A 12,998-nucleotide genomic window follows, 5' to 3' on the forward strand; every position below is an offset into this window, starting at 1 on the left:
TAAAATTAAAAAAAAAAAAAAAAATTAACCCAAATGATAAGAACGAGAGACAAGGATTGGCTAACCCAAGGAATCTGGCTATGCTCCAATGTCATGTAGAAAATCAAAGAGCAAGAGAAATTGGAGGCAAATTTGCACAAGGGGTTTAAGAGGTTTAACGCATCAGTCAAGCCTACATCGATCATTTAGAGCAACGAAGTCTTGTAGTCACATCCACCGGAAATTTCTCTCTTGCTTGTATTTCAAATCATGACAAGATGCATCTTTATGGAAAATCACTAGCCGTTTGCTAAAACAAACAAAATAAAAGAGACGTTAAGGCTTCCAGAGGTTGTTTTAAAAACCCACTTGCATGGTATGATGTTGGTGGCAGTGTTGGCAGGAACAAGATCCCACGTTGCATTGCTAATAAGTGCATTGAATTCTTTGGTCATGGCAGCTCGCCATTCTATATATTTCTGGGCCGTGGTGAAGCAAGATGGACTTTCGGGAGGGATTGAGCTGTCGGTGAAGTGAGCACGAGGTGGAGGCCAGTTTATGGTGCCATCGGTGAATCGTCTAGGCCGTGACGAACCAGTCTGTGATCTTGTCAAGATGGAACGTGCATGCTGCAGAACAGGAGGTCTTGGCAAGTTTGGTCGTGCAGGTTGTATATCGATAGGGGTGGGAGGTTGAGAGGGTGTAGATGAACTGGGAGCAGAAGCAGTTGGAATGGGCCCAAGAAGGGACGGAGTTATGGATGAAGGACCCATCAGTGAAGTAAAAATTAGAAGGGGTACGTGAGTTGCTTCAGAGGAATGGATGGGTTCGGAGGAAGTGACAAAAGGAAAATGAGTTTCATTGAACTTGATGTCTTTGGATATGTAGATTCGGTGTGTGGGAATGTGGTAGCAGATGGATCCATTATGTTTTGGACTTTGACCAAAGTAAACACACTCCATAGACCGATAGTTGAATTTGTTAGAATTGAAGGGTCGAGTGAGAGGCCAGCAGGCTGAGCCGAAGACATGGAGTGTTTTAAAATCTGGGTTGGATTTGTGAAGTGTGTAAAATGGAGAGGTGTTTGCCAGAGAGGTGGATGGAAGAAGGTTAATGAGTTTCACGGCATGTTGGAATGCATATGGCCAGAATCGAAGAGGGACAGAAGCATGAGCTAGAAGAGCTAAGCCTGAATCAACTATATGCCTATGTTTCCGCTCAATAATGCCATTTTGAGTGTGGGCATGAGGGCAAGTGAGTCTATGTTTGATCCCTGATGTGGAGAGTATTTCAGAGAATGGTCTAAATTCCCCTCCCCAGTCTGTTTGAATTTGTTTTATTTGAGTGTTAAATTTTAATTCAACATAGGCTTTGAACTTTAGAAACGTGGAGAGGGCTTGTGATTTGTGTTGTAATGGAAACAACCAAGTGTACCGTGAAAAGTCATCAACAAACGAAATGTAGTATCGAAAGTTTTCATTGGATATATGAGGGGAAGGACCCCATAAATCACTAAAGACTAGATGAAAAGGTGCTACAGATCGATTGATACGAATGGGGGAAGGTATGCGATGGTGTTTAGCCATTGCACACGCATTACAAAATAAAGGTAATGATAAGGGATCAAATGGTATGCCGTGTTGCTGAAGTGTAGATTGGACAACTTTGAAGGAGGGGTGACCGAGTCTGGAGTGCCATAGTGAAAGAGAAGAAGGGCCATGTGCGAGGTTGCTTGAGTGAGCTTGGAAGGAGGTCGGTGTGAAGACGTAGAGGCCATTGCTAGTTTTGCCTTGAAGAAGATGACTCCCCGTGTTGCAATCCTTAACAGAAAAATGATCAGAGTAAAAGGTGAAGTAAACGTTGTTGTCTCGACAAAATTATTGTACTGAAATGAGGTTTTTGTTAAATGAAGGGACACACAATAGTTTAGTTAAAATAAAAGGGGAAGTGGAGGAAGGGAAAGTGGCAGAACCAGAATGGGATATAGTGATTGGAGAACCATCACCGACGCGAAGATGTTCATCGCCATGGTGTTCTGCTGCATGCAAATTTAAATTGGCAAGTTCACTTGTGACGTGGTTGGTTGCGGCAGTGTCGGGATACCAAGCATTGTCAGGCATGAAGGTGTTGGAGCTGTAATGTGCAGCAGGTGGTGGTGATGCCGTGTAGGCTTGATTGAAGCGGTACAGACACGAGAGAGCAATGTGGCCAGCTCTGTTGCACACTTGACAGATTGGGCGACCATCAGTATATGAAGATGGTGATGTGTTAGAGAAAGTACCTGTATAACCACGACCACGAGTTGATGGATAACGGCCTCCACGCCCACGATTAGTATTATTTCGTCCCCGGGTTCCATTGTTTCGACCACGACCACGAGCCGAAAAATTTGCAGAGAGTTCTGGAGAGAACAGTGATAGATTAGCTGCATGATGCTGCAGTCGTGCCTCATGCGCAAGAAGGTGACTGATTAGCTCCTCAGTGGAAATAGGGTCGATGCGACTAGTGACAGAGGGCACTAAGGCATCAAAATCTGGGCCAAGTCCAGCTAAAAGATATGGGACAAAGTCTTGGGATGGTAAGGGACGACCGGCGGCACTCATAGTGTCCGCAAGGGATTTAGCTTTCCGAAAATACACGGAAATAGAGTCAGAGCCCTTTTTAAGGGAGGCTAGTTGAAACTGGGTTTGAATAAGTCGAGCTTGAGATGTAGAGGCGAAGGTTTTCTCAAGGGAGATCCAGACATGTCATGCAGAGAGACATCCTACTGCTTGAGCCATGACCGGCTCGGAGAGGGATGAGATTAACACAGACATGACAAGTTGGTCAAGCTACATCCATTCATCGTGTGCTGGATTAGGAGTGTTATCGGGTAATATGGAGGGAGGAGGGGGATGAGATCCATCAACAAATTTGAAGAGGCGTTGGCCTTTCAAATAGGGAACAATTTGCACTTTCCACAACAAGTAGTTCTCGGGACTAAGTTTTACCGAGATAATATGAGAAAGATTTGGAAGGGAAGTTGAGGAAGGTGGAGTAGGAGGGGGAGGGGGAGGAGGTGGGGGAGGGGGAGAAGGGGGAGGAGAGGGAGGAGGAGTATCGATCATGGTGGACAGTTAGTCCTGGTATTGCTCTGATACCATGTTATAATGAATAAAACTCTGTATATTTCACTCTCCTTTACAGTGGGCTTTAGCCTCTATTTATATGTACATTGTTCAGACAAAGACAAGAGAGAATACTACGGACTACGTACAATGACAGTGCAGTGTGAGTGCTATAGTGGATGGTTGGTTGCAGGCAGCTTGGTGGGTGCAAGGCCTGCATGGGGTGCATGGACTACGGACGTGCTCTGGTCTGCTGCATGTTGGTCTGCTGCATACGCACCATCGTTGGTGGTGGACGTTGTATGTACTGGGTGTGAAGATGTAGCTTTAACAAAAGTCGATATGGATCAAGTGCCGTCAACAAAAAGATTTAACTCTAGAGATTGTTAACATACCTTCGTTTGCCCGAGCATCACAGCTATTCAATATTTTAAAACTATTATTTATTATTATTTAATATTTTATCTATAATTTTTTATCAATTTTTTATTTCTACTAACAGATCGAGATTATCTCACTATTTAAATGCAGCCTAAAACCCTTATTAACTAGTATGTTCCAAAATATTATTAATAAGGAATATTTTAGGCACAAATAGATTATACAAAACTAAACCCAGAAATAGATTATTTTAAAAATATTTCCAACATTTGCGCAATTAAGAGATTCTACTCAGTCACAAGCAGCCTACATCGATCATTTAGAAGTTAGAACAATTAATTAAGTCTTTGTAGTTACATCCACCGGAAATTTCTCGATCTCTTGCTCGTATTTCATGACAAGATGCATCTTTATGGAAAATCACTAGCCATTTACTAAAACAAACAAAAAGAAAGAGACTTTAAGGCTTCCAGTGGAAAGTCGAAAGGGATTAACGGTCAACAAAAAGATGTAACTCTAGAGATTGTTAAAGGTAACAAAAAGATGAAGGTACGTACCTTCATTTGCCCGAGCATCACAGCTAAATGCAATATGGAGTTACCATCATTGTCTTTGGAGTTGACGAAATCTTCATTATTTATGGATTCGGCCACCAATCATTTCAGAGCATCCAAACAATTATGCCGAACACACAAATGTAAAACATTGTCTCCATACATATTCATCCGAGAGATTGAGCGTGGATGTGCAATAAGCAATTCTTTTATCACCTCTACGTGTCCTCTCATTGCGGCTAAGTGGAGAGGAATTCTCTCCTCTTGATCAGAAACCAAGCACATATCCATATTGGCTTGCAACAATGCTTTCACAACCTGGGTGTGGCCCTCTGCACAGGCCAAGTGAAGGGCAGTTCAGCCTGATGAGTCCACTTTTTCCACAAGTTGTGGTTTTCTTCGTAGAAGAGCATTAGTAAATTGGAGGTGGCCAAGTAAAGCTGCTATGTGTAAGGGGGTTTCGGTGAAGGATGTGAGTGAGATTTTGTGAAGAATGAGCCTATCCCTTTGCATCAAAGTGTCCAAGGTGCTTACAGACCCATCAAGTGAGGCTTCATAGAGTGCTACTGTATAATAATCTTCATTACCATGACTTGTATCCATCATAGAAAGTTTCAGCTGGTATTAAAATGTAAGAATTGAAGAAATTTCACCAAGGAGATTATGGACATGGTAGAGATCGGTGCTTCCCTTCCCTTGTGAACTAGTAGAAAATATAACCTTTATAGAGCGACCAAATCAGGGCGGTGTGTTTGGGAAGAAATTAAATGAAGGGAAAGAATCGTACGTGCACGATGATGGTGATGATGAAGCTCTACAGAGCGGCTAAAAAATAAATAAACATAAATATTAAAAAAATGAAACGGTACAAATGTCAGTGTACCTACCATTTTCATATTTATTAAGAAATTTGTTATAATTAAAGAAAAGAAAAAAATATATAGATTTTTTTTTTTTTTTTTATCATTATGAGACATGCATCACCATGCAAAAACCAAGTTTGCTATATTTCAAAAAATACTAGTTGAGTTGATAAAAGTGATTGGTTGAATTTTTTTTTAAATTTCAATTTTTACTTAATGGTAAAAGAATTGAATGTTAGTGAATTAATTAAATATTTTTTTAATTTTTAAAAATATTTAAAATTATGTAAAAAATGATTATAAGAAAAGAAGGAAAAAAAAAATACATTTGCATTTATCAGTTCACTTCTTTGGCTGTTTCATCGCCCCCCGTAGCACTGTCCATATATTTTTCGTAGAATTATAATTTCTAAGACAGAACCGGCCAGCCATAAATTTCCTCAACCAGCCCATCAGGATGCAGAACTGCTAATGCAAGGGCGTGTCGGTGAAGGACGTCGATGAAATTTTGTTAAGAATGAGAGCTTCCCTTTGCATCAACGAGTTCAAAGTGCTTTCCCACCCTTTATGTGAAGCTTCATAGAGTGCAGCTACGTTATCTTCTTCAATATCATGAGTACTTTGGTCCATCGTGAGGCAGGGTGTCGATCGAAGAAAACAAAAGGAAAAAATCCTTATGACATGGTGCTCTTTGGTAATAGGCCATGCTTGTTGCTGAGCACAAATAAAAAAAAAGAAATCGGTTTAGAATGTTAGAAAACATTGTAATAATTTTGATTATTTGTTAGAATACCTCAAAAAAAATAAAAATAAAAAAGCGACCAGAGACTGTTTTTACCAATTTAATAAAAGTTATAAACTCATATGAAATATATCATATGAAATCACGTTAATGTATAAGTTTATTTTTATAAAATATCTATATGACTTTGAACTAGTTTACTGTTCCAACAAAAAAAATAGTCACAAAGAAATTCATTAAAAGAAATTCATAAACTAACATCATTTGATGTAATACTTAAACTAAAAAATTATTTTATTATAAAAAAAAATCTAATATATCATATAAATTTAGAAATTTATTTTATAAAATCTCCTTATATTATAACACTTAAAAAATATTCGTGAAAAGTAGCGAGTGGAAGACAACGTGTGCGAGTGGAAGACAGCGTGCCTTCCATACGCCATTGGCAAAAAGCTAGAAATGCTATCACTTTCCACGGTTTAATATTAGTCCCCACCCCATTTGCTGACCTAATTTCAAGAATAACACCTTAATTCCCAGTTCTCGACCCCATATTTATGACCAAAAATTTTATTTACTGTTCCCACTCGAGTTACAACATGCACACTCCTGTTTAATGAGACTATTGTTTCGTTAAACGACATCGTTTTGAACACTACCAACCCCTTCTCCCTTCCTCAGCTTCAGACTTCATTTTCCCATCTCAGCTAGACCCATTTGAGGCCTTCGTCCGTGCGAGTTGAATCCACCACCCCCATCCCACCACTAGTCGCCCGTTCATCTCTTAATAATTAAATCATAATGGAGGGAGCATTGAGTGAATTTCTGATAGTTTGAAGATATAATGTGTCAGTGTTGATAGTTTGGAATATAAAAAATAAATAAATAAATAAATTCTTAAGAGTTTAAAGAGTGAAAAATATAATTTTGAACTTCGTTCCATTCTGATTGGAATAGTCAGAATTTTTTATTTTGGCACAGTAATTGATATACCATGCATTCTCATTCTATTTCGTTCTAAATTTCAGCCTATTCCTATCAACTCTACACTACATTCTATTCTAAACTGTTTTAATGACCATTTTGTAATTTTCTTTAGTTTAGATAGGAATTGGTAAATTTCAAATCTAGATGTCATTTGTATAATTTTAAAATCTAAAATAGATTTATATAATTTAAACTTTTTTTGTAACTTTAAATATTTCTCATCATTTTTTTAAATCTTATTATTTTAAATAATTTCTCACCTTTCTTTTTTTTTTCTTTTTTATTGTCTCAACTTAAGTTGTGATTTTTTTAATTTTATCATTTGACACCAATATGTCTACCCTTTTTTAATAGTTTTAATGTATATTCATTTTAGAAATCTTCAATTCTACCATATATACACAAATATATATAATACACACTTACATATACATGTATTTCTTTTATTAATTATTAGTTTACATATAGATAATATATAATTAATCCTGAAACGGAATACCGAAATGCTCCAATACTAAAAATATTCCATTCTTGTACTTTAGCAGGAATGATACTAAAATGAAATTTAAGACATTGGTAAAAGGTGTATACATCCTCTTTCTTAAAGATCCTCCCACATTTTTCGACCTATCCAAGCTACAACATTCACACCATACGTTCATAGTTAAAACCCAATTTAGGTGGAAATGGTCTTGGTGTGCCACAATACTTCTCAACTAAGGCTTATTTACTGCAGCCGGTTGTTTTTTGTTGAAATTCATGAGCACAAAAAGTTGCTTAGACGTATATATATTTTATGAACAATTAATTTGTTTGTAATCTTTTTCAGAATCGTTTCATGGCGAGTTAGATGGGATTCCGATAGGTTGAAATCAATGCGGAGATAGAGCTCCTAGCGTTAAGTTTCATGCATTGGATATTCACTAAGTCTCTCACGCTGTCTCATTGTGTTTTTCAAGCTACGATGAGAGTTCATACAAAAATATAACAATAAAAACAGTGCGTGGTTTGTGCTTATAAAAGTACAGACAAGCTGATTTGACAAGAAATGAGATGAAATGAACAAAGGGGGATCACAATAATTCTCGATGAGGTGGCCTTCAGTGAACTGTTTCGGGTGGGCTTTAGTTTGTGTGTGTGTGTGTATATTCTTTTGGGGATAGAAGATTTTATTGAATACAAGACATAAACGTTCTATAACTTACACATACATAAAGCTTCTACCCAAAGAAAAATATATATATATATATACATTAAACTTGAGAATGGATGAATAGACAAGTGCTCTATCTGTCCCCATCTAGTGTTAGTGCATGGGCATGCTGCTATCTTTCCAACTGCCGAGAAAGCTGCTTATTATGTAGATGCTTTGGTGCATTATTGAGAAACTGTGAGGAGCCAATTGACTGTTCCTGCATATAAGGAGTCTATTCCTTGTGAATAAAATCCATTTGTAAGTGGAAATCCACAACCCCAATTTAAAAGCATACCATATCTTGCAGATTGTCCTGAATGTCAAAACACCCGTGTATGGCTGGTGCTTTGTAACTAAGCTGACCGTGCAACTGCAAAAACCCAATTCAAGAAATACTGCTTATTAGCATTTAATAAATTAAACAAAATTGCTTTAAATGAAGAAATTGATTATTAACCACAACCAGTCCTTGCATGCTCTGTTGAGTGCCATATTGACCAAGACGTGTCGCTACCGAATGCAGCTGTCCCTGAGAAAATGAAGACAATTTGTCAAAATTATATGCGTTCTTTCTCCTGAAAATTAGGCTAAGTTATCAACATTGAAGAACAGCATACCATCCCCTGTATACACTGTTGATTGCCATAAAAATCATCACGTAGAGGAGAACTTGAGTTCAACTGTCCCTGTGTAAAGTATGCAATGCACTTGGTATTAACTATCATCAATTAGATGATTCAAAACAAGTATCCCGACTAGATGATATCATACCAGAGCATGTATACTTTGTTGAGCATCGAAATATCCATCTAGTGTAGGAGCTCTAGAACTCAGTTCCTACAAAAATGTAACAAGCCCACTTGATAAACATCAATATTTATGACAACTCAAATATTTCCTATAAAAAAATCATTTTTAAATTACTTAGGTGATACATGATATTTCATACCACCCCTTGCACCTCCTGTTGAGGTATGTAACAATTATCCAGGTCGTGTGGTCTTGAGTTCATCTGCTCCTACATATGTAAAACCCATAATAAATTGATACCATTATAACCATTATCATGCAACTTAAAATAACATATTTCTGAATATGAAAATGGGACAAACCATCTGCTCGCAGCTCTCTTGCATCCCAATCGTTATTCCTTCTGGCTTAGACTGTCCCTACAATAAACATATGACCTACTTTAGGGTGCCTCACTACACAGCTTAGGACAACTTAAAACACCCGCATGTTATTCATCAAGCCCAAACTAACCTTTCTTTTTTTATAGGTTTTCTTTTTTTTAGATAACTTGGCCATGCTGCTGTTATGATTCTCTTCATCAACATCAAGAAAACGATGAATTGCCATTGTGTTGGGCTCTGAAACACTCCTAACAGAGTTGTTCGCGCCCACACAATGTTTCAATACTTCTTCTAATGCTTGAAATGCTATATGGTATGTTTCTTCAGATAAAGACCCTTCTTCAACCAATCTAGTGGCACGTTTACACAGATGATTGAAACGTTGTACCCGGTAGTGAAGCCCATTAGACATTTGACTACTAGTTTGCCGGACCTTTGCATCCTTGGTCCAGCGCTTCAAAATATATTTGGATGGGATGTTGGTAACACCAGACCTTTGAAGAACAAGAAGTGCATGTCTACATAGAAAGCCCTTGTATTCAAATGAACGACATAAACAACATATATCCACCTCTGCTTCATTCCAAGCAACAATGAAATTCCGGTGTTCTTTAAAATCATCCACTCGAAATATCATAGTTCCTTCATCTTCACTTTCCTTTTGCAGATGACAAGAAACTACTCCCAAAACCTCAGCCTCAAATTTCTTAAATATAGCGTCAGTATAAACTCTCAACATTTGTTTCTCAAAAGGTGAGAGGGATCTTAAAGCGGGTTGTTTGTCATGTTTTTCAAAATCAGCTTCAATTTCCATTTCATATCTGTCTTCCAGAAATGTTTTATACTGCTCAATAAACTCCTTGAATGTTGTCTCCTGACATATGTACCTGTCAAAGAACGAGGTTATGCTTTCAGATCTTTCAGTTGTAGAAAGTCCAGCTAAAAATGAATTCTGCAAGTAAGTTGGGACCCACTTATTACGATCTTCATACAACGAGTGGAACCATTCATCCTTCTTCAGTTCAAATTTATCGACCATTTTCCACCATCTTTTTTCAAAATGTTCATCTGTCCAAGACTGGAAAATGCATTTATTGAACTTTTCCATAAAATTTTCATTCTCATTTAGGATACTGCCCAAATTTTCAGGAATCCTTGTCAATATATGCCATAGACAAAAGGAATGGCGTGAGTCGGGGAATGCATCTGCAACAGCTTCTTTCAAGAACTTGTCATGATCAGTGATTATTACTGTTGGAGCTTGGCTACCTACTGCTTTGAGCCATGTCCGCATTAACCAAACATAAGTTGGTGTAGTCATCTCACCAATCAATGCGCATCCCAGCAAAATGTACTGGAAGTGATGATTAACTCCAATAATAGGAACAAAAGGAACTTTATATTTGTTTCTAACATAAAATGTATCAAAGAAGACTACATCACAGAAACTGCTGTAATCATGCCTACCCTTTGAATCAACCCAGAACACACTTCTCAAACGCTTTTCATGGTCCAAGTCTATTGCATAAAAGAAGTTGGGATTGGCATCCTGCATATGCATGAAAATATCAAGCAACACTTGTACATCTCCCTCATCTAAAGCCAACTGCAAACCCTTTTTTTGACAAGCAACAACATCAGATTGCTTGTTATGCCCCCTGACAGAATTATAAAAGTCATAGTGACAAATCTCATGGTTATGCTCCTTGATAAAACTATGCACAACCCATTTTCCATCAGCCATCCTCTTGATATGCATGCCTGCCTTGCAATCTGTCTTTATACATGGCCGTGCTTGCACAGTGGTACTAGAGGCACGCTTGCTTCCAAACCTTGAACACGCAATTTTTATATCAATAAACTTTCCTGATTTTTTTGAGCGTCGACTGGCTTTTATGGTGATGCCAAATCCCACAGACCTAGCATATTCCCTGTAGAAAGAATATGCAGCCTCCTTTGACTCAAATTCTATTCCACTATGGGGTTCATTATTGGCCCCTTTATTAACAGCAGTCATCCCAACAGTGTTAACATCATCCTCATTACAAAAACTGATGGCACTTTCACTAGCAATCAGCCCATGGACTTCCTCAACGTGTTCACTCAGTGTAAGAGAATTTACATCATGTTCCTCAACTTGCACTCCATCTGCACCATCCACATCATCGATATATGCATTTGATCCAATGCCTAATTTCTTCTGTTTGCATGATGGCAGTTCAAGATCTATCTCCATGACATATTGTTACTCAACTAAAAATGTCATTTTGAAAAAATACCTAAAAGGATAAAAAAAATGTATTAGTTTCCAGCCAAATGATGATTGAGAAACTTCTGCCATCTAATTTTGAGGAATAATCTTGTACCAAATGATATCTAGAATAGTAGCAATGAAGTAGCAATGAAAAGAGCAAGATCTGCATTGGTATGACTCCCATATCTTGAATAAAAAAATAAATATAAGAAAAAATAGAAACGTTTAAGCCTTGCTAGCAGATCTAAACAGAATTTATGACATGCAAAATATAAAAAATTTAGGTTTGAGTGCTAGGCCAAAAAGTAAAACTTTTCCACCCAAATTTTAAAACAGCATCAGAATATATAAGACGAGTAACCACAATTGCCTAGGTCAACTAACACCTTGCTTCCACTATAAGAGGTCCAGTGTGAATCAAAAAAGCCAAATCAGTCGGTTGCTACTTTAAAAAAAAAAAGTTTTTGAAACCATGTTAAACCATCCATCTAGAAATCTTCAACCAGTCACTTCCTTGGCCATAGAATAGTTGATAGCATAGGTTCCCACATTTTTGTTCCATTTGTTTTCTTTCCAATGCACTCTCCTTAACTCTCTACTAAATCAACCTCGCCATCTAATGTAGAAAGCTAGGCCTAATACATGGAGTCCAAGTACAAATTAAGCTTTAAAACCATATTGAAGCATCCGAGCCAAAAATTGAGCTCATTGGTGGTGAGGCTCAACTAGTACGTATACTCATAACCAAGCCCACACCACAACATGCAGAGCTCTCTAATGCTAGAACAGATAATACAGTGTCATCCAATTTTCTTTTTTGAAGTAATTATAAACATCGCACTCTCCTGCCCTTGACTCTTGCTAATATCTATAAAAATTTGAAATGATAATTCATGAAACAACAAAAATTGAGGACTGTATCAACAATATCACATCCATATATACATATATAGAACCTGCAATCAAGAGCCCAATTCCTAACAAAGAACATTACGAAAATGTTGAAGAAGATTCATTGTACCCAGAATCTACAAGTAAAATAAAAATAGATATATATAAGAAGCCGAAAAACACTTAAAGAGAAATCTGAAAGCAAAAATAAAAGAATCTGTAAAGAGTTCGAACTACACTTCACGCTCTCTTTTCTTTTCCAGCATTTTCTAAATATCTAAACACAGAGAACAACGAGTCCAAAGACAAGGAAAATAATCAAATTCAAAGAATTCGATACATCACCTGCTCAAACGTTAGCACAAGATTCTTCGAAATGAGAGAGCGAGGATACTAATCCCAAGTCTGAATCAAAGATGAGAGTCTTTTTTCTTTCTTTTTTTTGCATTTGGGCAAGGCTGTACCCGTGAAGTGTTTGTTTATTTAGATTAGGAAGAGTCGGGTCGGGTTTATTTAGATATTTTTACCGGGTCAAAACTACTGCTGCACGGTTTCTTTACAGACCCACGGACCAAACAAACGACAAGTGGTGCAATTTTTTCTCTTTTGGGGTTTTTTTTTTTTTTCCTTTTCTTTTCCTTCAATACTTGATAAATAAGAGTTTTAGTTTTATAAATAATAGTAAAATAATTTGAGTTAAAATTTTATTGATTTTTAAAAAATAAGAGAGAAAAAACTGAATAAAAAATATTATAAAGATAGCATATTGTTAAAATATAATTTTTTACTATTATTTTTATTTTAAGATTTAAAAAAAATTAAATTATTTTTTATGTTTTATTTAGAAATTTAAAAAAATTATAATGATTTAATAATAATTAGATAAAAAAGTTGAATATTTAAAATTAA

General features: G+C 36.9%; 1 protein-coding gene across 9 annotated transcripts; it reads right to left on the reverse strand.

Annotated features, from left to right (window-relative positions):
• Window positions 1-7,601: 7,601 nt before the first annotated feature.
• On the reverse strand, window positions 7,602-12,582 carry LOC122303290 (protein FAR1-RELATED SEQUENCE 2-like). Of its 9 annotated transcripts, none has more exons than XM_043114996.1 (10): window positions 12,435-12,582; window positions 9,919-11,223; window positions 9,075-9,831; window positions 8,924-8,980; window positions 8,761-8,829; window positions 8,583-8,648; window positions 8,429-8,497; window positions 8,275-8,340; window positions 8,107-8,181; window positions 7,602-8,043 (listed from the first exon to the last, which is right to left on the reverse strand). In XM_043114996.1, the coding sequence occupies exons 2-10, from the start codon at window positions 11,178-11,180 to the stop codon at window positions 7,942-7,944; spliced, it is 2,523 nt and encodes an 840-aa protein (XP_042970930.1). In that variant the 5' UTR covers window positions 11,181-11,223; window positions 12,435-12,582; the 3' UTR covers window positions 7,602-7,941. The 9 variants fall into 9 exon arrangements, 7 of the variants coding, with proteins under 7 accessions (XP_042970930.1, XP_042970925.1, XP_042970926.1 ...); XM_043114991.1 differs by adding an exon at window positions 12,180-12,226 and having other exon boundaries at window positions 9,075-11,223; window positions 12,435-12,539; XM_043114992.1 differs by adding an exon at window positions 12,155-12,226 and having other exon boundaries at window positions 9,075-11,223; window positions 12,435-12,531.
• Between the last annotated feature and the right edge of the window lie 416 nt (window positions 12,583-12,998).

Source organism: Carya illinoinensis, chromosome 3 (assembly GCF_018687715.1).
Source record: "Carya illinoinensis cultivar Pawnee chromosome 3, C.illinoinensisPawnee_v1, whole genome shotgun sequence".
Taxonomy (NCBI): Eukaryota; Viridiplantae; Streptophyta; class Magnoliopsida; order Fagales; family Juglandaceae; genus Carya; species Carya illinoinensis.